Raw genomic sequence first — 23,710 nt, 5'->3', positions numbered from 1 at the left:
AGAATTATGCTGCCATGCAACAAAAGAAAGGAACTGAATTAAAGTACATTTTCTACTGAGTGTCAACCGCTTAAACAAAGACAGAAAACTGTCCAGAGCAGCAAAGCAAAGAGGAAAGACCAGGGGCCACATGCATAAAACTCTGTGTAGATTCATGACTAAAACTGTGTGTATGCACGAAGCCAGAAATATGCATAGGCATTCTTTTCGTCAGAATTATAAAGCTGTTCTTACACCCTGTTCTGTTTTATACATCTTAGTCATTGTGTAATTGTACGCACGTGCAGCCTGATTTCCACTCCCACTGTAAGCCATATATGGATGTAGACACTAGGGGTGTGCCAGAATACAAATACATTATTCGGCAAAGCACAAATAGTGGATTTTTTTTTTTTTTTTACAAATATTTGTTTCATACAAATATTTTAAAAATGATTTGTTTTTGGGAAGAAAAAAAAACCATGTTAAATGCCAGCGCACAGGTCGGTCACATCACTATCTCAGTCTCTCTCCTCTGCTCCACTGTTACATCTATCAGCAGAGTCACATCCACCTGCTACATGACGCACATTTCCTAATTTGGACATCACTCCCAGAGTTGGGGGTGTTCCCCAGAGATAAAGCTGAACTACTGACACAAATGAAGTGCTCCCAAGGGAACACTTCATGAACACTTATTGTAACACTTTAATTTTCTAAAATTAAAAGCGTAATAAAAACAAAAACAGGGTTTTTAAACCTCTTTCCACTTTTATTCAAATACAAATACAAATAATTTTGCTGCTTCAACAAATACAGATACAAATACAAATACTGGGCCCTCTGCACATCCCTAGTAGACACTCCCTTAAGCAATCATTTGCATATAAAAATGCTGTTTGCGCCACAAGTTATCAGGCAAGGCAATGAAAAGAACATCAAAGAAGTGACAGAGACTATCAGCTCTGTAAGTTCTGAGCAAAGAACCCTGGCAGAAGTAAAAAAAAGGTTTGGATTATAAACAGGAGGCAAAAAAGCCCATCAGTCTACACAAAGAAAGCATGAGGGCAACAGGAGGAGGGCCGATGTTACAAATCAACTGGTTTTCCTGTTAACTTGTTATCTTTGTAAATGTTGGATGTTTCTCATGGCGACAGCAGATGTTCCAATCATGGAGAGGAAATGTTGCTGACCTTGCAAATGCTTGATTGTGATATTATTATTATTACATTATTATATCACTCATTATTCCATAGACTAGGCTATCCATCTGATTAATTCAGCTTATTGATGGTTTATGGATCTACCAAAAATGTTTAACTTCAGAGGCGCAACAAACTGGGCTTGTGTGGCTGCTATCATTGCAATAACAGTGGTCACAAGTTAATCTAGCAGAGGTATTTTAAAACCCAAAGATAATATGCGGTTGTTTTTGCTTCAAAATAGGCTGTGTGTTTGGGTATATTGGTAGTGCTCAGTGGTGTAGCACAACATACCGTAAGTTTTCCTTTAGATTTAATACTTGGTGTCGAAACCCGGGTGGGGAGTTTTTATTTTGAAGAAAATACATTGAAATATGGTTAAGAATATTTCTGATCCCACAGTTTCATTGAACTCCGTTAACCATAAACTGAATTAATCAGATGGATAGTCTGCTGTCGCCATGAGAAACTCCCAAGGTAACCAGTTAACAGGAAAACCAGTTGATTTGTAACACCAGCAACCCCTGCTTTATCTAGTGTGGATAAACACATTGCTTCTAATTTGAGCCACTCAGCTTTGCATGGAATTGTTAATGACCAGGAGGGAGACACAGACACACAGATGGAAAATGGTATGTTGGTTGTTTTATTAAGATGGTTAAATTAAGCTCGACAGAACTGTTTATTAAACAAAATGTTCCACAGCTTCAGGCAATGACCATTAGGGATGGGTATCATTAGGATTTTATTGATACTGATATTGATGCTGATACTGCTTATCGATATTGCTACTTATCGATACTCTTGTTGATACTACTTTCCATAATTTGGTGCAAAAATAAAGACATGATATGAAAAGTTGTGAAAAGATTCAAGAGTAATTTAATTATTACTTTTTTGCAGAAATAACTTGAATTGTTTCCTGACTTTCCTGTATGTATAATAACGAAGCTGTGGCTGCTGCTTGACTGATGTTGTCTCTGGGATTATTTAGGAACATAAGAAGAAGAACATAAGAAGTGCATAAAACTGATGCTAACTGTGTCTTGATTTAATAACTAAAGACTTATTTTTATAACGATAGTGAGTGTTACATTGAACTGACAAGGTTGAGACGGTCACATTTTTAGTTTGGCATATCCCATCAGCATCAGAGCCGGAAGGCTGCACTGAGGACGCAGGTGGAGCAGCTGCTTTGCTAAAACAGTCAAACACACTGCACTGCTTCAGATTTAAAGAAGTATGTGTTTCATAAAGTTGCTGATGTTATCCCCTTTACATGCAACGACCTTTTACAGATATTGCATTTAGCTGCATTTTCATGAATTTGAGTAAAGTAATGACTGGAGAGCACAGAATGTAAACACACAGTTATGCAACGTCAAACATAATCACCTGATGCCATCAGCTTTGTCATCATTAGGGGACAGCCAGGAATTTGAAAATGCTAGCTATGTTAGAATGAATCAATTTTACATAAATTCCACTAGCAGCACTGTTTGTTCGAGAGCTTATCAATATTTCAGTACTGACCAGTCAGGAACCGGTACCAATTTAGTACCGGTTCTTGATACTCATCTCTAATGACCACAGTGGCTCCCCAGGGACACAGGAGATGGAGGGTGAAGAGGCTGCATCTACGGCCGGTGCCAGTGCACATGGGGAGGCTGCTTCCACTGCTTATGCGCCATCTGTGCCATCGCATAACCCTGCAGGTCAGTCTTGGATGCGTGTCCTTCCAGATGCTGTGTTGGAGTAACAGAGAGACATTATAAACGCAATCGACAATGTTGCAATGGAGTTGAAGTTAAAGAATAAACTTTTTTATGAGTATTGGATGTTTTCTATATGCTTTTAATTACACACATGAAACTTTACTAACCTATTGTCAATGCATCACATTAAGACACATGTCAATAGGTGTTTGAGCTTGCTCATGTGGGATCCCATGATTCTGATGGTCATCAGGTCATAGGTGCTCAGGGGGGAAGGGAACACCATTCTTTTGTGCCACATTATGCAACACAGCAAAGGCCTGGATAATCTTGCACACCTTTTCTGGCTGATATAATAATCTACAGCTAGATGCATCCAGGCACAGCCACCTTCCCTTAAAAAGGCCAATGAAGCATTCTACAGCAGAGTGAGCACGGCTATGCACTATACTGTAGTGTGCTTGTTGCGCCGTCTGAGGATTACTAAAGGGGGTCAACAGCCAGGAATGCAGCGGGTAGCTGTTAACCCCCATAAAAGATAAGCACAACAGATTTTATATTGTAGACTGCCAAATCTCAATATTAAGCATGTATTTTCACTGGCACAAACCTTACCGAGAAGCTATCCATCCTTTACTGCACCAGCTTGCTGTTTTCTCCCAATTCTGCTCTGAGAGAGTATAAATGAGTCATGGGCAGGGCCTTGCCATTTAGCCACAACGTTTGTTAGCACCATTTGCGCATCACATATTATCTGGACATTGACAGAATGAAAGTGCTTTCTGTTCATAAATACATATTCATCCTCCCGAGGTGCCCTTATAGCAACGTGTGTACAGTCAATTGCTCTGATCACGTTTGGAAAACCGGACATCGCTGCAAATTGCATTTTGATGTCAGCCTGCCCACCCACATCATATGGGAATCTGATGTATCTCTGATTTAGATTAATAATGCCATCCCACACTGTGGGCTTGACACGGCTTAATGTTGACTGAGTTGTTATCCATCAGCTCCCTCTAAAATGTCCCTGTTGAAAGGAGTCCAAGCGCTGATAAAACCTGAAGACAGACAGAATTTGTGTGGTTTCTTTGGGTCTGGTGCTGTAGAGCTGGACCCAGTTCCTCACACAGCTCAAGGAGAACAGCCCTTGGAAGCCTAAAGAAGCACATGAGCCAGTTATCATCATTTTCCAGAAAATCTGAACAATCTCTAAATACTCGTTCTCATCTTATAGCCGCATTGGCAAGGTCCTCCAACAACACCAGAGCTGCCATCCTTGTCACGACCATTACATTAAGCACGGCTGCAGCTATTTATAACACCCACAGTGTCATCCTCTGCAGTAATGTCTTAATTATCAGCAAACTGAGCAATTATTAGTTAATTAAAATTGTATCGAAACAGTTTAATAAATGCCTCATAATAAAGGATTAGGATATAGGATAAAACAATGCTAGAGGAAACAAAATAAGAAGAGGCCTGATCAAATTGAGCACACAAACAATTATTTACAATACAGTTTATGAATTGAAGTTGACTATTTTGTTATATGTTAAATTCTGTGTCGCCTTACTTTGCATTTTCACTTCACTGTATCACACTTGGCTTGCTTTAGAAAACCGTATGTTGCATGGTCTAAAGAAAGCATGAAGCGACACATTCTCACCGTACATTCTGTTGAAATGGTGTATGCATGGTTTTTGTGCGTACACATCGTTTATGCATGTGGCCCCAGGTTGGTAGCTGAATCAAAGTGTTTTTCCTCTGTACATGGGCCATATTAGAACATTTCAGACTCAGCTTGTCAGGCTCTGCTTTTCTGTATGAACAGTAGGTAGACTTTTATCAACTTCAGAGGTACTTTGTTAGGTGCAGGTGTTCTTACTGGGAATCCACATCAAAAGCGAGACGTGAGCAGCGTGTAAGTGCAATTGAAGCGTTCTGTCCATTCAATCAACACCATCTCCTAGCTGCGCTCAGCCGTCTCTGCCCACAGCTGTCTGTCAGCAGCAGCTCCTGAAGAGCTGAGAAGACAGCTGAGGGCCGAACCGTCTTCACCAGGCTGACTGGTTTTTATATAGGCTCCACGGGAAGAAATATGCAACGTTTGTATTCATTGATTCATATGTTTTATTTCCCTGCCCGCTGCAGTGAGCGAGGGGAATGTGCCTACTGTGAAACAAGCAAGCTCATAGGCAGACTGGGAAACTTGATCAAACAATATAGATACTGTTAATAGGTTCAGAATAGACTAGGACTTGAAAAACGTGGGGGTCCCGGAGTGACATGCATCCCACGTGTCTGTCTCTGAGTCAGTGTGGATTGTTACATTTGATACAATGTATCTGTCTCTGTGAGATGTGTGAGTGACAGATGTCAAAAAACGCTTCTAAAAAAATGGTTTCTATGTGGATTAGGTTAAGCTGCGCTTTGTGCGTAATTCTTATAATAGAATTCTGAATGTTAGCATGTTACAGATATGTTAACATATGTTGTGACATCAAGGTCTGCTTAGAAATGTACACATTTTAAAGTAAAAAGCATTTTTAGTGGACTTTCAATATGTTTTTTGCCTTGCAATTGTGTCAAACACATGGTTTTCCTGTTAAAACCCAAACTTGTCATGTTGCAGAGATAAAAACCCATATTTTCATATTATATTTGATTACTGCATTCACAGATCCCACAAATACAGTATCCAGTTACTGCTCACACTACATGTTTCTCCATCTATTTAACAGTTCAGTATTATGTATATATCTATATGTGCAGACTAACATCATCCATGGCAAATGTTTCTCTTAAGTTGTTAAAGAAAAGGTCTTTAGCCAGTTGTGTCTTTAGTACATTACAGTAATATTAGTTTTGCTATACATATTACATTGTGATCACATTGTGTTTTATATACAGTATTTGGATTTTCTTCCTCAGCAACCTTTGCACTGTATAGGCACCATCATACAGTGTATAACAATGCGGCCTTCTTTTTCTTTGCGTTTCCTTTCTTTTTTTAATCTTTCTACTTTTTCCACTTGTTCCACCTCTGACAAGTTCACTGTAAGGTGCAACCCACATCTCTTCTTTTTTTCTTTGCAACACATACCTAAAGTGCACCAATAAAACAAAGTGTTATTCTCGCCAGTGGATGTTGTTATACCCCTAACTTTAGAGAACTGGCAGTAACAACAATGAGAGCAGTACTGTATGCTGCCAAGCCCGGAGCTTAAAAAACTCTCACTGGGAATCACTGTACAGCTTCAGGTGAATTTCATCTTTCTGATCACTTTCCACTTGTTTTCTTTTCCTCTAACTTCTCTCCTCATGCAGTATCCTTTCATAAGAGCAAATTCAACTCAAAATATGAAGAGGGAGAAAGTGTAGAGCAGCATGATCCTTTAATAATTATACATATTTCATTTTCTTTCCATGTGCCGAAGAATGTCAGAGGAGCCAGTCAGTTACAGAGCAGCATGGGAGTCATATTTAAGAGCAGCAAGCTGGATGTTCTCCAGCCTTTTGACCTTAGCCAATTTTCAACTGATTTGCATATGTTTATGCCAGCATATGGCTTCTTAAAGAATTCCCAAATTTGGTGCAACAGCCCTTATCAACCCAATAGTTTGTACAGCAGTTAGGAACACACAGAGTTAGTATTGGAAATGCACTGCAGAGGAACCACAGTGATGCAATTTGAGTCGAAAATCTCCCAGCTTCTTCTCAGAGTCCTAACTGAAACCAAACAGAACACATGTCAATCAAATCAGTGTGACTCACTCTTTCCATCAGTCCCTGTTTCTCCATGTTATCAAGGATCATATCACAAGACACTATGTAACTTTGATCTTTCCTCATCATAATCAAATATAGACTTTACTATCAAGTATCAAATATAAGCCAGAGGATTGTTGCACCTCCATGGTTGCATATAATTTAATACAATATTGATTCATCTTTAGGGTAAAAATTGAGGCTCGGGTATTGCCCACAGCTTACTCACTGGGTCTGTCCCAATTGCCACATGTGGTATTTGCCAGTGGGTGCCAGCGTGTTGCTGGTTGCTGCCAACAGTACCCAAGAGGTTTATGAGAGCAGCCTGGGACACGCTTGGGTAATGAGGCCATTCTGTCACTCACCAACATACAAACATGGCTCACTCAAAATTCAGATGCTGTGTTGGTTTCAAAAATTTCTGCACAGAGAAAAAAATAAGTCACATATACCATACAGTATGACATATGATGTGAAAAACACATGTTAAGGAGCTAATAAAGAGATTTAATTATCTAGAAGCATTTGTGTGCACTGTACATAAAATAGAATAATTGAAAAAAGTATTATATTTAATAATTATGTTGATAATATTGATATTCTTATCAGCCTCATCAAGTACAGTATATCTCGATATTACGTGAACCCATCTGGGGATGTTCTGCCCTGATTGTGTAGTGTTTGGACATGAGTAATAATATTTATACTAAATCCAGCATGACATAAACTTCACCTTCTTCATGTCCATTGATTCTCAGTTCTAAAATCAGCTCATAGATGCATCACTGTCAACAACTGGACTACTGTGGCAACAGCACACTAGCAACACATTTTTAAACTGTACTAAGTTATTCAATGTCCAACAAGGATATGAAAAACTAACACTCGCTTCTATCCATTCATATGCACAGAAGTATTTTAGGTGAGTTTAATTTTTTGTTTTGACTATTGTATAAATGTTTTTTTTTCTTTTCATAAAAACTGCCTGATGATTGACACCAAATGGTTTTAGTAAATTTTCTCTCTTTTTCTCACAGTTAACCCTGACCACAATCATCTCATAACCTTGTCCATGTGGTTACTATGGTAACCATGATGACAAAGATCTCTCAATCTTAAGGAAGTAATCACAAAGCAAGATCTTTTCCTAAAGCTAACCAAGTGTTTTTGTGCCTAAACCTAACAATACAGGAACTATAGCGTTATCACATCATAAAACATTTTTAATTTTCGACAGTGAATTGTAACAGTTAGTAAAATTTGAAACAGGCATAGACAAATGATGTCCTGGCACTGTTGATAGGGTGTTCAGATCAGAAAAAGCTTGTATGTGTCATTCTGGAGTGCATGTACCAAGGACGTATTCTGTCATTTTGTTTGGAGGACTTTGTGATTTGGGGTCCGTTTTTTCTTGGAAGGACTCCTGTTTTCTGTCATTTTCAAATGCTGAAATTTGACATGAATAGGTTTAGAGACAAAATGTTCCCATACTCTGTAGAAATGTGGCAGACTCTTTTGGTATTTAGGTTCAGATTCAACAATAAAGGAGGTCTAGTTCTGGTTGGCCTTCAGCGTCTTTCTCCAGGACACTTCAGCAAGACTCTGAAACTGGTGCTCACCTGTAATCAGAATGGTCTCATCAGTTATTTCACCACTTTAATTACCCATGGATGCAGGTAGATTATTGGCAGTGGCGGTGAATGCAGTTGCCTCATATCTCTGCTGACTTTCAACTGTCATCTTTCCAAATACTCCCCCCCCAACCCACCTCTCAACAACCAATAAGATACGAAATGACCTTAATTAATACCATTTCACCTCCTCTATATTTTCCGTCAGTCTCTCTTAAAACCCCTGTGGAGTTCTCCTGTGCCCAGAAACATTAAATATTCATATCTTCATCATTTTACTATTTAAGTCAATCAAATGGATTGCGTCAGATAAAACTAACAGCAATTATCTATGCAGTGATAGGGAGATTTATTTAGTGTGATGAGTGACAGTTGGTGAAACATGAGGCTGAATGTCTGCCGCTCTTCCTCTTCCTAGTGCTTATTTTTTATTTATTTATTGTCTCCTGTGCTTCTTTCAAGGCTCCCCTTAACTTGAAAGAGAATTGCTGTCACAGCTTAGGAAGAGTTTTGAAAATGAAATATCCACTTTTAACAAAAAATTACACTTACTCTTTTATGGGGACTGACACTATAAGAATTACAAACTGTAGGGTCATCCATTTGACTGTTGTAGGATAAAATGACTGAAAGAGCCAAAGAGGCAGCTCTAGTTTTTATTGGAATTTAATGATAATGAGTCGCACATGTGTGATTCAACTAGCGCTCAGGTTATTTGGATACACACGCTTCATACACTGCACCAGATCAACCTGAATCCAGGCTATATTATTTCCATTTCTTATATATCAGAAATCAGAGATACAGTGGGTGATTTAATTGTTTGTGCCTCTCCTGCAAGAAGATGTTAGATCTCTCCATTGGGAGAAAATCTTGGTCAGTTTTGTCAATTGACCCCAAAATAAGAGACCTCAATCAATTATTCAGTACAATGGTGAATTATATTGGTAGTCGGTATCAGATGTTTTTCAGTATTAATGCTGAAAGGTCTGGTTCACTTCCTTATGCATATACTTCACAAATAAACACAAACATATGATGGATGAAATGAGAAAAGTAAATAATATATAATAATATATAATTTTTGAGGCCTTAATGTTAATGGAGATCATTTGGCAACAACTTTATACATTTCTAGATACACTCCAAAAAAGAAGGTATTATAAGTGGCAACATTGCTCTGAATCGGCTAGTATGACTTGTCTGTATGCTGCTGATTTAAAGCTTAGAAAGGATGTGAACAGGTTCAAAATAAGCCACAAGATACCTTTTAGGTGTAAATAAACTTGCCCTAACCGTGGTTGTGAAAGGCGACGTGCACAGCTTGGGTACTTTGTGAAGTGCATCGGGCTGTTTGTAGGAGCAGACTGTGGAACAGACTGGTTGCAATAAACTGCAGTAGACATGTGCAAGAAACTCCTCATGAGATTTCAAAAAGGACAGGAGGGTGTGAGGTGTATACATTTTTCAAACATGTGGTTGAAGCAAAAGTGAGTTTCATACTGAAAATGATGTGAAATCAAACAGTTTCTGTGTGATCAGCTGGGGTGCGGAATCTTACCACTACATTTGGAAACTGGAGTTTACAGTATGTAACAAGATTTTGTCAATTATGTGAGTTAAATTAGATAGAAAATTGAATGCACTTTGTTTTATATTGTCCTTTATGACATGATCTATAAAAGTTCATTCAGTCGAACTAAAGAAAGATTTGTTTTTGTTGGAAGACTATGAAATAATACAAAGTCTTTGAAATGGACACTTTTACACTGTCAGAGGTTTAACAGATGTTTTCCTAGGTTAGCTTTTATGTTGTGTTTCTACTCTGTTTCTTTGTAAAACATTTCTTTTCCCTGGTTTAGGAATGTGTAGGCTACAGTATGTGTTCTACAGCAACGATTGGTTGTTGAACATAAAAGTCAGTTGATGGAAGTCTTTTTCAATATGTGTCATAACTGTGTGTCATGTTATCCAGTGTAGATGGGGCATTCCAATGATATTGCACTCATATACAGTACATACATTTCACAAGACATAGTTTTTTTATGTGTAATGTCCACATCCCTGTGTTCAAACAAGAGCCAAACAAAGCTCCCATATATTGAACCATGCTTTTATATATTTTATATGTGAAGTGTTGAGGAAATTATGCACCAGCAGAATTACTGTACATTTAAGACCTTGAAAGGAGCTGTGAAAATACTCACAAATGATTTCAGATGCTTGCATCATGAAAACAATGAAATGTAAATCAGGTGACACATATTTAGAGACCCATAGGCACTAAAGCACCTGTCTAAAGCACTGCAAGCTTCAGAGTGAGGTGGTCCCATTCACACTCTTCAGAAACACTCTATGTGGACTCAGTTGGACATCTAATAAAGATGATTATTGATTATTGATTATTTGATTTTTTTAACCCCATAAAAACATCTTTTGGGATATTTTAAAATAAAAAACAAATAACAACAACGTTTTTACCGACTAAATATCAGAAATCAGGTTGTTTGGTAATTGTGATAAATGATTGAGTTCATTTTCAGAATGTTCCCCTGACTCTTTCTTTCTTTCTTTCTTTTATTCTAACCAGATATGATTTCCAAAATCTTTCTGCAAATTTCCACTTGATCTCTTTTCTCTCTGTAGCACTAAATATCAAGGGAACAAATGTGCACTCACTTAAAGCCGAGGAATGGCAGGTGCCTATAGGCTGGTGGCGCATTACTGTGTGTGTGCTGCGATGGGTGTTTTCACGCGTCACCAGTGGGCGCTTCTTCCTGCGCACAAAGAGAGCAGAGCCCGGGGATGCGCACAATGTGAATCTCCGCTCAGAGGCACCGCTGTCCTCTCTGCTTCTTGGCAGCGTCTCGTGGAGTGTAATACGAGGAGGTCGAGGAACATCCCGGTGCATAGCGCGTATCCTCCTCAGCCAGCAAATTCACCGATTTTGGAATTTACCGAGGCAGAGGTTACTCCTGTTAGTCACATCCTCAAACACCGAGAGACGCACTTAGACGGAGCACAATTAAGTGCAGAGCGCAAACACTACTGGAGCACAGAGCAACCTCTTCTTTTGGCTTGTGAGAGAAGAAGAGTTGCTGTGAAGAATGTTATCCGCTCATTAGAGCCCGAAATAACACATCTAACCGATAGTGGAATTACAATCAAAGCAGTTTAATGAAGAGGAAAAAAACTGCATCCTAGGACAAGTAAGTATCCATCACATCCATCAACTATCCATCCATCATCCAGCATGTTCGCGCGTTATTTTCCAGCTTTTCTTTTTAATATCTACTAAACTGCGTGCTGCTGAGTTTGCTGCCTTTGCTTTTGCAGATAAATGCAACTTAATGTGACTCATGGGGCAATATAATATAACCTATAAAGCTATAACCCCGTGGTGAGATGTCTTTATCTAATTTTCTATAATCGGGGGAAGGGGCACTGAGCAGAGTGTGCATGCTGATAGTGGTCACACATGCATGATGCTGATGATTGCGTTTTTAGTCGAGCCTCAAAAATGGTTCGGAGGGTCCTACTGGGAATATTACTGATGGGGCTAATTTCCCTCATCTAGGACAAAGTCCATATGGTGCTGCTCTGCTCAGTCACACAGAGAAGCACCATCAGGACTGTACGCCTGGAGAAAAGCTCTCCAACTTGTTAAAGGCAATTTTTTTTTTTTGTCTCTGCAGAGTAAAAGAGTTTATGTGGATTATTTAAATACTGGTTTTATGTTACTGAATTGTATTTGTAAGCCATCTAATATCTAACCATGCTGATATTTGTCTAGCATCTTTTTAAAAATCCTCACAGGATTATATAGTTGCAGCCTACAGGGGAGTGTTATTAAAGACATTATCTTAACAGCTGAGCTCCACTCTCATTTCTCTGGAAAACCAAATATTTGGCCACCAGTGGTCTGCACACAACTATTTTTTTTTTTCCACGCAGACTGCAAAAGGACAGACCCAGCAGCAGGAGAAAAACACTCAGCCTGCTGCATCTTCAAAGTATCCTGCTATTCAGCAGGGATTGTAATCGTTCCCCCCTTCTATTCATGTTTATTTATAGATCCTTTGCACATATTTGGAGAATAACAAGCAGTAGCCAAATGAGAGGTGAAACGTGTCTTTGAAGCCATGCAGCAAATTATTCTATAACGCAGTAATATCCAGCATGGCAGTGCAGGGATGAGTTTGTAGCACCATTTGCTTTGAAAACCCTTTTGATTGAACTAGAGTGGCAATTACATTGTACAGCCAGTTTCTTTCCGGAAAGGCTGTAAAATTGATTGAATAGCACATAGACACACACCAAAAAAGTAAAGAGCCTGTGTGAGTGTCTCCTGCTCCTCATCCTTGACCTCCAGTTGTGTTTGCAGCTGTATCTAGGATGAGGGTCTGGGGATGTGCCTGGCTGATGATGGGGTTGAGAAATGGATCGTTGCTTCCCTCTCTTTTAAGTGCACTTACTCTCCTGCCCTGCGTTAGGCAGCAGCTGAGGGATGCAGCCGTGTTTAACATCGGAGGGAGTCACTGGGGGCGTCCTGCTGTCTTCCAGGGATTCAGTGATTTTTCGCATGAAAATACACAGCTGTATAAGGTCTGAGGAGCGGCCTGCCCAGATGTTTAGTTGTACTATGGTAAACAGATATTTAATGTATTTTAAAAACGATGTGAAAAGAGGAATTAGAAGTGAATGAGAAATGACAGTTTTTATGTATTTTGTGTGAAAAAACATGTTGAGTGTTAAGTGCTATAATGTCCCTGTTTTTCACTGGAGTGGCACATTTCACACGAATATTTATTTCCATGGAGCCCCGTCCATATTCAGCATTCATACCTTACTACAGCCACAGTCCTAATCATGCTGTCTTATTCATACATGCAGTGTGACATGTCAGTCACACGTGTGAAGTGGTTACTTTTTTCTTTTTTTTTTTAGCCTGGCTGCTTGAAATGAAATAGAAGAAAACACCTCAAGAGAGAATATGCATTCAACCAATTCTTTCATGAATGTTAATGTAACAGCTGTTGAGATTGAGTTGTGGTGGGGTGGGTGGGGTGCAATTGAATGAAATGGCTTCATATTTGAAACCTTAATGCATAATTTGTCATGGGAAGCATCATTCACTCACCTAAGATGATGCGTAGTTATGACACAATCGATACAGAACAATTACTCCTTTGCTCCTCTTTTCATCAAGTATTTCGCTGCAGCCGAAGCCGTGAAATACAGATATTAAGCTGTGCCTTTATTTGTTAATCACTCCAGTTATTTTTTTAATCTTCCCTGGCTCATGTGAAATAGACTTGTGCAGGTCTTCAGTCAGTCAGAGTAAATCAGAGGCATCAGTGCATGGTTAATTGTGAATTCTTCATTCATTGGCAAAACCACAGAGCAGCTGCGTGTTCAGATTGAGTCCGTCCTTGGTGGCAGATCCTTGTCTCCCAGGTTCTCTTGCTGAGTGATTTAATGGAGATGGCAGCACATTGTCATTAAAGACAATAACTCAGTGGGAATGAATGCATCATATACTGTAGTGAATACATCCTGCCACTGGTCTTCAATTTGAAAGGAGTATGAGGGGTTCTTACAATATCTGATATATCTGGTCCCTTCAGCTCTGTGTTGCTTGTGTGCTGCATGTGATCTGAATACAGACTTTGAGTTTGCACACCCCTACGATAGAAACTCTCCTTTCCTCCCTCCCTTATTAGATTCTTTTGCAATTATGCTGCCCTAGGGGGGAGAATGGATGCCTTTAACCACCTCTCCTATCAATTATGTGCCAAACAACAGCCCCACTAACCAAGAAGTCATCTCATTTACTCTGGAATGCGTTTAGCCAATGACTTCCATTATGTTTAGCTTCTGTGGAGGTGAAAGTGTGATGCCTCATTACATTTGGCAGAGCAATCTTTTGCTCATCATTTCAGTTGAGAGAGCCAAGAGAGAAAATGCCACCTCACCTTTATCGCCACAAAGCCCAGGAGGAGTTGCTTTCAGTTTTATCAGTGTCCACTGTTTGTTTCTTTCTTTTCCTTTTGAAATTATTAAAGGCTTCAGCTAATGAACATTACTGTAGGGTTTGCCACTGATGCAGGCTTTTCAAGGTCAATAGTGGAATTTTTTCCTTTAATTTGAGCATTTATTCTCCCAAAAAAGACAACTACTCAGTGTGTTCCCTTGAATTATAACTTTTAACTGTGACTCAGCTGAGAGCCGCTGAATTTCCTGAAAGCAGAGTGACACACCGTTCTTAAACGGCGGCTGGAAAACTGGCATATATTGGGCCCTTTAACAAAGCATTAATTCAGAAATAACAATTATATGAGGAAAATGTTCAAAAAATGAAAATGTCAGTGCAGGTTTTACAGACTCCAGGATAAAGCTGCACTCAGAGAAAAGTATCCATCATATCAGTGGAGACACTGCCATGAACTGTGTAACATCCAACTTGCAGAGAAAGTCTTTTCGAGGAGATTTTCCTCTCAGGATCTTGGAAGCTTTTTGGACTGATGGGTTGGGATGACGAGGTTGGATCCTCCAGAAAGCGGATGGCAGTTAATACTGCACTCGAACTGAAAAATGCAGCACACATTTTTTTTCCTCCAGTAGAATCTCAAACCGTGTAATCCAATGTGATGGGTTTTTAGAGTGGCAAAACGCCCCCTAAATTTTGAGAGACACCAGGAAATCCACTCTGAATCTCGCTGTGCCTGCAATTACACCAGATGAAGAACAATTACTGGCACCAGGACAGTTGAGCTAAGCCAACACTGGCCATTAAGTTATGATCATGCAAATGAGATGATTTATCCTCCCTGTAGATTCTACTGTGTGGCTGCTCAGCACCACGATGCTGCTTCTTACTCCTCCATAAGATTATGTAGCAATGCTTTTCATGTCAGACCACAGCCACAATCCTACAGTTACAAGTTGGTGAAACAAGTGAGTGGTGGTATTTAGGTCTGTTTCAAGTATTCCAAAGATAGCCCTGGGTTAATCCGCACAACAGGGTAGTGTTGTAAGGATGAGGGGTTGGGTTGAATTCTTAATCCTGAGAGGCGTATCAGTTTCCACTTACTGTGATGTAGGTCAGAGCTTGAGCAAAGCCCCTCCTGTGCCACTGATACTACAATTACAGTCTTAATGCTCCTGGTTCCACCTCCATATGAGAGAAGTTTTAAAGGCCATTTAGGTCATTGATCAGTGGTTGGATGGGTTATCTGAAAGAACCCATTATCTGAAAATCCTCTACTTCGTTACATTGATTCAGAATTCTAGTATTGCCATGCAACAGCCCAGCTCTTTGATTTGCAACAATAGCTGTATACTAGAGATATTAAAGGGGTGCTCCAGCAATTTGGTATCATGCTTCCACAAAGTTGGAGAAGTCAACACAGGCATAATGAAAAAAAAAAGTCCAAATGGATGCAGCAGAGGTTGAGATATCCTGAGTTTTAGTCCTTTGTATGAGTCAAGCTACACAACCAATGGATTTTAGTTAATGAAGTTATTCAAAAACCGTAATTTAATGACTTGTTACATATCTCATTTAAAGCGTTATTACAACACTTTACAAATTCCTCGACAACTTTTTACATTAGGTTAATAAGTAACATAATGAAACATTTCTTTACATAGCCCCCTTCCTTCAACAACTCCAAAGCAACCATATCCATATGTTAACATGTGTTGAAAGAGAAAACAAGACATTGGAGGTTTAAACAAGCAGCCAGCCTATTATTTGAAGGCATTATTTACTAGGGCTGTCACTTTTTCAAAAAGTCAAGTTTGAAAAAATTGAAACATATTTTGTTAAAATTCATATGAATGCAACTCACGTAACTTCGCTGTAGAACTGACGTTACATTCATTTGTGGTGTCTGTGCTGCCTCACTTGAGTGACAGGTTAATGATACTGTTAGGTAGGTGCGTTTTAAAAAGGCAGCAAGTTTCCACATATTACTTCTCAGATGGTTTAGCGTCAAGATTATCCATTGAGCATGACTCTCTAGTAGTTTGTGTTAGCAAAGAGAACAAGATCAGTGACTTTTAGGATTTCAGTCAAGTTTGAACTGAAGTTTTGAATTCAGATTATTACAGAGCAAATATTTACTTGATTTCACAGATTTGAATGGTAGTTTAAATTTTGAATAAAAAATGTCCCAGTATTAACTGACCATTACTGACCAACAGCTAGCTTACCCACGGGTGACTGCCCACAAATCCTGACCTGACAGTGAAGCTGCGTGAGAACCCCGCTCCATCTCTGAACCTACATACTAAAATATCTCCTCTTTCCATTACTCTCCACTGGCTTACTGTTGCAGTTTGCATTATGTTCAAGTCACTAATGCTCACCCACAGTGTTGCACTAGCACGGCACCCACCTACCTGAACTCCCTCATTCAGGTTTATGAGCCTTCTCGTTCACTACGATCTGCAAATGAACCATTACTAGTCCTACCTTCACTGTGAGGCAGGAAATCTAAATCCACACTCTTCTCCTGTGTGCTCCTGATGAGTTACCTAATTGAAATCGGTCAACAGAATCCCTTTCTGTCTTCAAAAATTGCTTGAAGACCTACCTCTTCTCAGAGTACCTTCTCACTTAATATGCCCTCTCTCTTTCTCTCCATCCCTCTCCATCTAGCTTTTTCTTTCTCTAAAAAAAAATAATTTGCTAGGCACTCATGTGTTATTAAGTGTTATGTCACTTATTCTCAAAGGCTTCACCTTGATCCAGTGTGGCTTGGATTATACCTCATTTGTATGTCAGACAAAAATATTGGACAAAAGCATCTGCCAAATGAATAAATGTAAATGTAAAAAATCACTGGGCCAAAATTAAACCAATTTGGGTCAGTATAGCAACAGTTCAATACTGGGTTAACTTTACCCAGTATCCATGGATACCTAATAGGTTTTGACTTAGTATTTGTCCTATTTTATATAACCCTGCTGGGTAATATACCCAAACTAAAATATAGCCTCGGTGCAAACTGTTATAACTGGTCCTCATGTGTAAAACTGGTGGGGCGCCCTTTTAAATAGATAGACAAATTTTTATCATCTTGCAGTATTTTTCATTTATATCGCTGAACCCTATAGGTGAAAATGGCATGTACCATATTTATTGTTTCAGTATGTGACCGTCTCATATGTTCTGTTTATCTAAAGGAATATGATGCATTTGTACAAAAATGAAAACAGTCATTTTGCTTACATTCAGTCGGCCACCAAATCCTTTGTTGAAGTATGAAGTGGCATTTTGTGGAGTGCCGGTATACACAGTCTGCCAGTTCCTATTATTAGTCAAATAGGGAGAGAGAAGTATCTTTTGAGGTCAATCATTTCCTTCCTCACTTTTCTTTAAAGCGGCAGAATTGAGCTTGTTAGGCGGGATGAGAAACACGCAAGGTAGAAGAAAACATACCCATTTAGCAGCTGTTTCTTCTTCTGTGCCACCTGGTTGTATCCTCAGGTTTTTGTCAGCTGTTTTCCCCTATCTCTTCTCACTTCCTCAAGATTCACTTCACATAACTCCCAAATAATAAGAACCAATTATGTAACTTAGAAGTGCTATAATCGTGTTTTTTGCTGTTGAATGCTTGTCGTATTTGGATCAAAATGTCATATTTTAATCACATCCATAATTACTTTCCCTTCAGATTAAAATTCTTGTATTCAAGGGGGAGCGTTCCATTCACAAGCAATTGGATGAGAGTCTTATTAGCCCCCAGCAACTAAAGATGATGTTACCATGGAAACAAATTGTTCTGCTATCAATCACTGGATGCCTTGCAGGTAAGATATTTTAACACGTATTATATTTGAGACTCACTGCTCTTGTTGTCATGGTTTATGTCAAGATAACATCTCTGCTAATAAATGTGTATTTTCCAAAGCATATTCATTAGTCAAGGATATTAGTGCTCTTCTTTTTTATGTTGTTCCACAGTACCTTAGACTAAATGCATGTCTCTGAGTTTAGATGTTAAAAATAACATCACATTGTTAGTAAGAGGTATTTGTATGCGATATACAATTTTATCCATTAGTGAGGTAGAGACAGAATCAGAACAGTGGTAAATAACCTCAGAAAACCTCTTCTTCTGGACCAAAAAGGTTACACTGATTAAGCTGCAGTCATTACATGTACAGCGTTCTGGTATGATGTCCTTCACCACTCCCTAGAGCAGTGTCCTGCTGCACATTTACAGTACACTGTCAGGGACAACTGGGAGTCCAATCCCATTCCTGTTTATGGCCTGTCCAGATCATTATCGGGATCCATGCAATGAATCCAGCCCTGCATTTTAGCACAATCTACTCGCCTCCGTGCTTCACTCTGCCCTTGTGGCCGCCTGGGATTCAAGCAGCAGAAACACAGACACTCCAGCAGAATGTCAACCCTTGTTCAAATGACATTGTAAATCCCAATGAATGTTATTCAAATTGGCTCATGGGTAATTCACGCCCAGCACTCAAGGGAGCGAGATCCGAGCAATCTCACCTTCCTAACGGACGGCGCATGTTTTTAGCAAGGCTATGGTTACTGTCCATAGGTGCTAGTTCTTATTCAGTGTTCAGTGATCATACACTTGAAAACCCTCAAAAATCACTGCAGCTGATAACACTCATTATGACATCTGAAGTGTCATGTTGTCTGGCTCTGTATCCCGGGACAATGTGTCAACCCCACAAAATACAATGACAACCTTAGATGTTAGCCTGCATGGCATTTTATTCAAATTCACATTAGGGAGAGGCTGTTGAATTAAATAAAGGCTGTAGTGAATTAATTTGATGTTCAAGCCATGATGTGATGCCAGTTGTTTGATCATTTATTAGTTCCACAATAATGTTTTCTGACAGTGTCAGATTTCGCCCAAATTTAACAATATTTAGTTGGAGGGTGGTTTGGAGCTAATTGTAACATCTCCATATTTCTCAACAGCCACCAAGAGTTGCTGTGATTTGTTGTCATATCTGGTTTTTCAATCTATCACACAATGAAATATGTGTTGATTCCTTGACGTATTATGACTGGTTAAAACCATGTGTAGAACTGTTAGCCACATGCTGCAATCTGTTAGCAGTAGATATTAATTAGGCCTACTCTGGCCGTCTGCTGACTCTGCTTTCATTTATACCAGATTGTGTTCCACATCCTTTCCTTTTAAGCTGCTGGCAGATGAGTGCATCCTTATGGCCTCAATTAACCGGTGCATGTGGAGTATGACATAGAGGATCTAAAAAAAGATAACTCTGCTTTATTTATCAGTGCTGTCACTTACAAGGAACCATTCATTACCGAGGAAACGTGAAAATTGACTTTCTACTTCAGTACTCAACTAATTGTAGACTTTAGCCCTCATCTTTAGTCCTCAATTATTATTAACTATTATTAACATTAGGATACTGTTTCTGGCAAGTAATTAACAGGAAACAAGTTTAATTGTATCACTCAGTATATGTGAGCTCTGTGCAACCGCATAAAATTGTCCCAAACTCCCAAGCCAGTTTAATATTTACACAATAATTATATGCATTGTATGACATATTTGCAGGATTATTTATTTAGTTGCATTTTTACATGGGAGATTAATCACTTCTTGCACGCTAGCAACAATATGATGATATATCATTATGATAAAGTGAGAAAGAGTGAGGTCTGGCATCATGGAAATCAGGCTCCGTATGCAAAGCTGGGGTAAATACACATACGTGCCAGTGTTTGTTTGTTTTTTTTCTTTACTATTTCAAGTGTCAGGCTCATTTGAAAAATACAGTAGCATACAATGAAACAGTTACCAAATATATCTGCATTAGCAGTTAATGTCACAGATAAGTGGGATTTACTTTACTCACAGCGAGACAAGCAAATAATGTACACATAACATCATGGGAATAATCCTTTGTATTTATTTGCTTGTCTTTGTAAATAACAAAACTGTTCAGAGAATAAGAGTTGCATATATAGTGTATTAAAACTAATATACACAGAATGTGAGAAAGTTGCTGTATTTCAGCAAGATTAACTATTTCTCCTCCCACTACTTATGATTTTGCTGAATTCTTCCAGTATTTTTTCTTAAGGTCAAACAGACAATTTCCTGGCTTGTACTACTACAGACTTTCTCCCCTTTCCCCAGCCTGTACAGAGGATGTCATATTTCAAGGGCCAAGATGGAGGACAGAGCCAAGTGACCTCATTTTACCGATCAACTCCCCAGACCAGCAAGCTACCATCGCTTGCGAGGCAGAAGGGAGCCCTTCTCCGCAGTACAGGTAAATTACCACATCAAACGTTACATCCCCCACGAGCCTCAGCTAGCCATCTACCTGCGCTGTGCTCTACATCCGCATCACATGGTGAAAATCCATCGTCTCTTAATTGCTTGTGAATCTTCATTGCTGCTTCCACGGAAATCAAAGATGGCGCTGATAGTGTTGATTGCTATTGATTTGTTAAAGAACAACGTTTCTGGACATAAATGCTCAAGAGAGATTACACACCATCCAGCAAAAAGACAGGCTTCAAAGAGCTACTGCTTAATTGAGCATCCATTTCTAATTGAAAAAAGCTTATCTATTTTCAGCCTGAGCTGTGATGTAGAGTTAGAGTCAGGGGCCTGCTACTGTGGTTGATGAATATGCCAACTCCGCTGATATGAGTGAGGTTAATTTTATTAATGATAAGATTTAAGCCACTGTACAACTAAAGCTGATGATTTATAATATGGTGCATGGCTTAAGAAATTATTAGGAGAGAAAAGGAGATTCCAGCGACTCATTTGCACCGTAGATCCTTTGATATCTCTCTGGCTATTCCTGGGCGGTGCAGGGAGCCTGCCTGAAAATGGCAGCTGGCGGTGTTTTTTGTGGTAGATTGTGTTTCGGAGCTTGGTCAGCACCATGTAGATGCACAGCAAACAGGAGAGAGAGGCAATAACCTTGTGAGTGACATTCTGTTAAATGCTTACATTTCCTATAATGTGTCTGTGCTGAAAACATGGTCCAGGCACAGCAGTGGGGAGGGGGGCTATCATTATACTTGTTGTGCAACCTGAGCTATTCTGAGGATAAAGTAGAAACCATCACTTGCATTATTTCACCCGCAACTTAAGGGATTCTGACATTCACTTGTGTTGCTCAAGAAGTTCTCTTTTCTGGGTTCAAATGGTGATTTTTTCAATATCATCTGCAACTTTCCTTCCAGCTGAGTAAGCTGAAGTCTGACATAATATTACAAGAGCAGTTACAGTATGCACAGATTATTGTCATAATAAAGCTGCATTAACCAATATTTTATATGATGATGTGTAATGTGGAAGGAGTCACTGGTAGTGACAAACCCACAGAGAATTATCTTCAATAAGTCTCTTTCATCTCATTGTTTTGGTTTTTATGGCCTGCAACTTTAATTTTAAATTTTTTGTTAATGTTTTGGTTGAGAACCGCTCTCATCAACCTCGTTTCCAGCAGCAGGCACCTGTTTTGAGTTAAAAAGCTCTGATAAGCTGACTGATAAACTGCTTTTTGCCCCACATCAACAGCAGACAGACAACATTAGTGAATAGCTGGTGAACATACAGCATTTAGCAGTTAAAGAGTCAACCTGTGGCTACCAAAACAGAGATAAAAGGAGATCAAATATTTGACTCATTCTAACCTGTAGTTAAGACTATCATAGGACATATCACTTGATGTGTAAATAAGCAATAGTTTTGATTTTAAAATCAGAGGACTGCAGTATATAGGTTTAGTTGTTCATTACAACTTAAATATTTCAGTCATACCACACTACAAATTATGCACCCCTCCTCTTCCCAGAGCTGAAACGATAAGTTCATTAATTGACTAGTCGATTGTCAGATCTGCAACTATACTGATAAGCGATAAATTGTTTCAGCTTCTCAATTGTGAAGATATTCTTTAACTTATGTGATATTATATAGAATATCATGTTTTTTAGAATATTTGAAAAGAAAACCAATGTAACAACATCACCTTAGCTGTTAGGATATTGTAATCATCATGTTTCACAAAATTCTGACATTTCATAGACTAAATGATTATTTGTCAGATTAATCAATATAAAAAATAATTGTAGCTCTCACTCTTTCTGTTGCTCTTATTTCAGAGTTGTTGGGTTTTTTTTTTTTTTTACCTCACCCTGCTTCTATAGTTAGCCTTATGGCACCTGTCTTATTTTTTTTTTATTTTCTACCATTTGGGGGAGACCCGGCTGCTGTTTGTAGGACAAAACAACACATATTTCACACTGCTGATATTCATCTAGGTCAGCAGTTCCACTGCTTGGAGTCAGTGCCCTCAATTATGAAGAAAAAATCTGAAACCAGGTTTAAAAGGAAGGCTTGGTGTTTGAGTGAGCAAACTCTCACCACTGTGGATTGACATTTCTGGAAATGCTTTTAAAGACACAAGATTCCTGCCCTTAATTTTACTTAGTTGAAGGAGTTATATTTTGAGCTTTATTTGGGTTGCATCAGTTTTTCTGACACTGATTGTCCTTGACTTGTTTCCCTTCGGGCAAGGACAGGACTGTTTTGTCCTGATGAAAAAATAGAAAGCATACATTCTTGGCAATTTATTTCACTAACACTGAAATTAGAACCTCAAATGTCCTGTGCAGAATGAAAAAAATGCCTTTAGGAAGTGGTCATGCTGTGACTTTCACCAGACTCTGAAAACTATGCATGGGCCTAGACCCTGCAAATGAAGAGAATTTGTATAATTAGATGTGCCAAGAAAGAGGGTATTACATTCAGAGCTTTACACTTAATTTCCTTAGTTACTGCTGCTATTAAGAAAACTTCATCCATTTGGTTTAATATCCATACAGAAAATTGGGCCAGACAACATTGAATTTGTCAGAGCAGTTGATGTTAACCCTTGCTGGGAGCCTCACACATGCCTGCAGCATCTAGCAAGGCAGTTCATTCAGAACGGGCTGTTTCAGCTTTCCTGTATACCCCACAGTTATAGATGTACCATCTTGACATCCATCTTAAAACAGTTACCACTGTTAAAATATGAGTTTAGTCATGCATTATCTGGATCCATTTTATTTTCATAAGGGGTATATTTTATGAAGTGTACTGCATAGTTGGTAGTAATGCTAAATATGAGTAAGAGTAACCTATAGTACTAGGTAACAGTGTAGTATAGTATAGCATAGTATAGTATGGTAGTGGCACATTACTTGTTCTGAGAAGTAGTCTAAGACTGACCATGCCAAATGGCTCAATTATAGATCTTTGCATAGATACACTGTGTAGTATATCTTTATAGAAGTGTATACTATTGCATAAAGAAAAAAAGGCTTAAAGGATATCACTGGTGTTATTCTATATGTTTCTTATTGCCAACA

At 38.9% G+C, this 23,710-nt stretch overlaps 1 protein-coding gene across 1 annotated transcript in view; it reads left to right on the top strand.

Annotated features, from left to right (window-relative positions):
- Positions 1 to 11,096: 11,096 nt before the first annotated feature.
- cntn3b (contactin 3b) overlaps positions 11,097 to 23,710 on the top strand; it is a 55,215-nt gene continuing 42,601 nt past the window's right edge. Inside the window, exons 1-3 of the mRNA XM_067588310.1 lie at positions 11,097 to 11,507; positions 17,982 to 18,117; positions 20,469 to 20,604. Of these exons, the coding sequence (XP_067444411.1) occupies positions 18,063 to 18,117; positions 20,469 to 20,604 (191 nt within the window). The 5' untranslated portion in view covers positions 11,097 to 11,507; positions 17,982 to 18,062. The remainder of the gene's footprint in view (positions 11,508 to 17,981; positions 18,118 to 20,468; positions 20,605 to 23,710) is intronic.

Source organism: Thunnus thynnus, chromosome 4, assembly GCF_963924715.1.
Source record: "Thunnus thynnus chromosome 4, fThuThy2.1, whole genome shotgun sequence".
Lineage (NCBI taxonomy): Eukaryota > Metazoa > Chordata > Actinopteri > Scombriformes > Scombridae > Thunnus > Thunnus thynnus.
The sequence above is the reverse complement of the archived record's forward strand: the minus strand, read 5'-3'. Positions and strand labels throughout refer to the sequence as shown.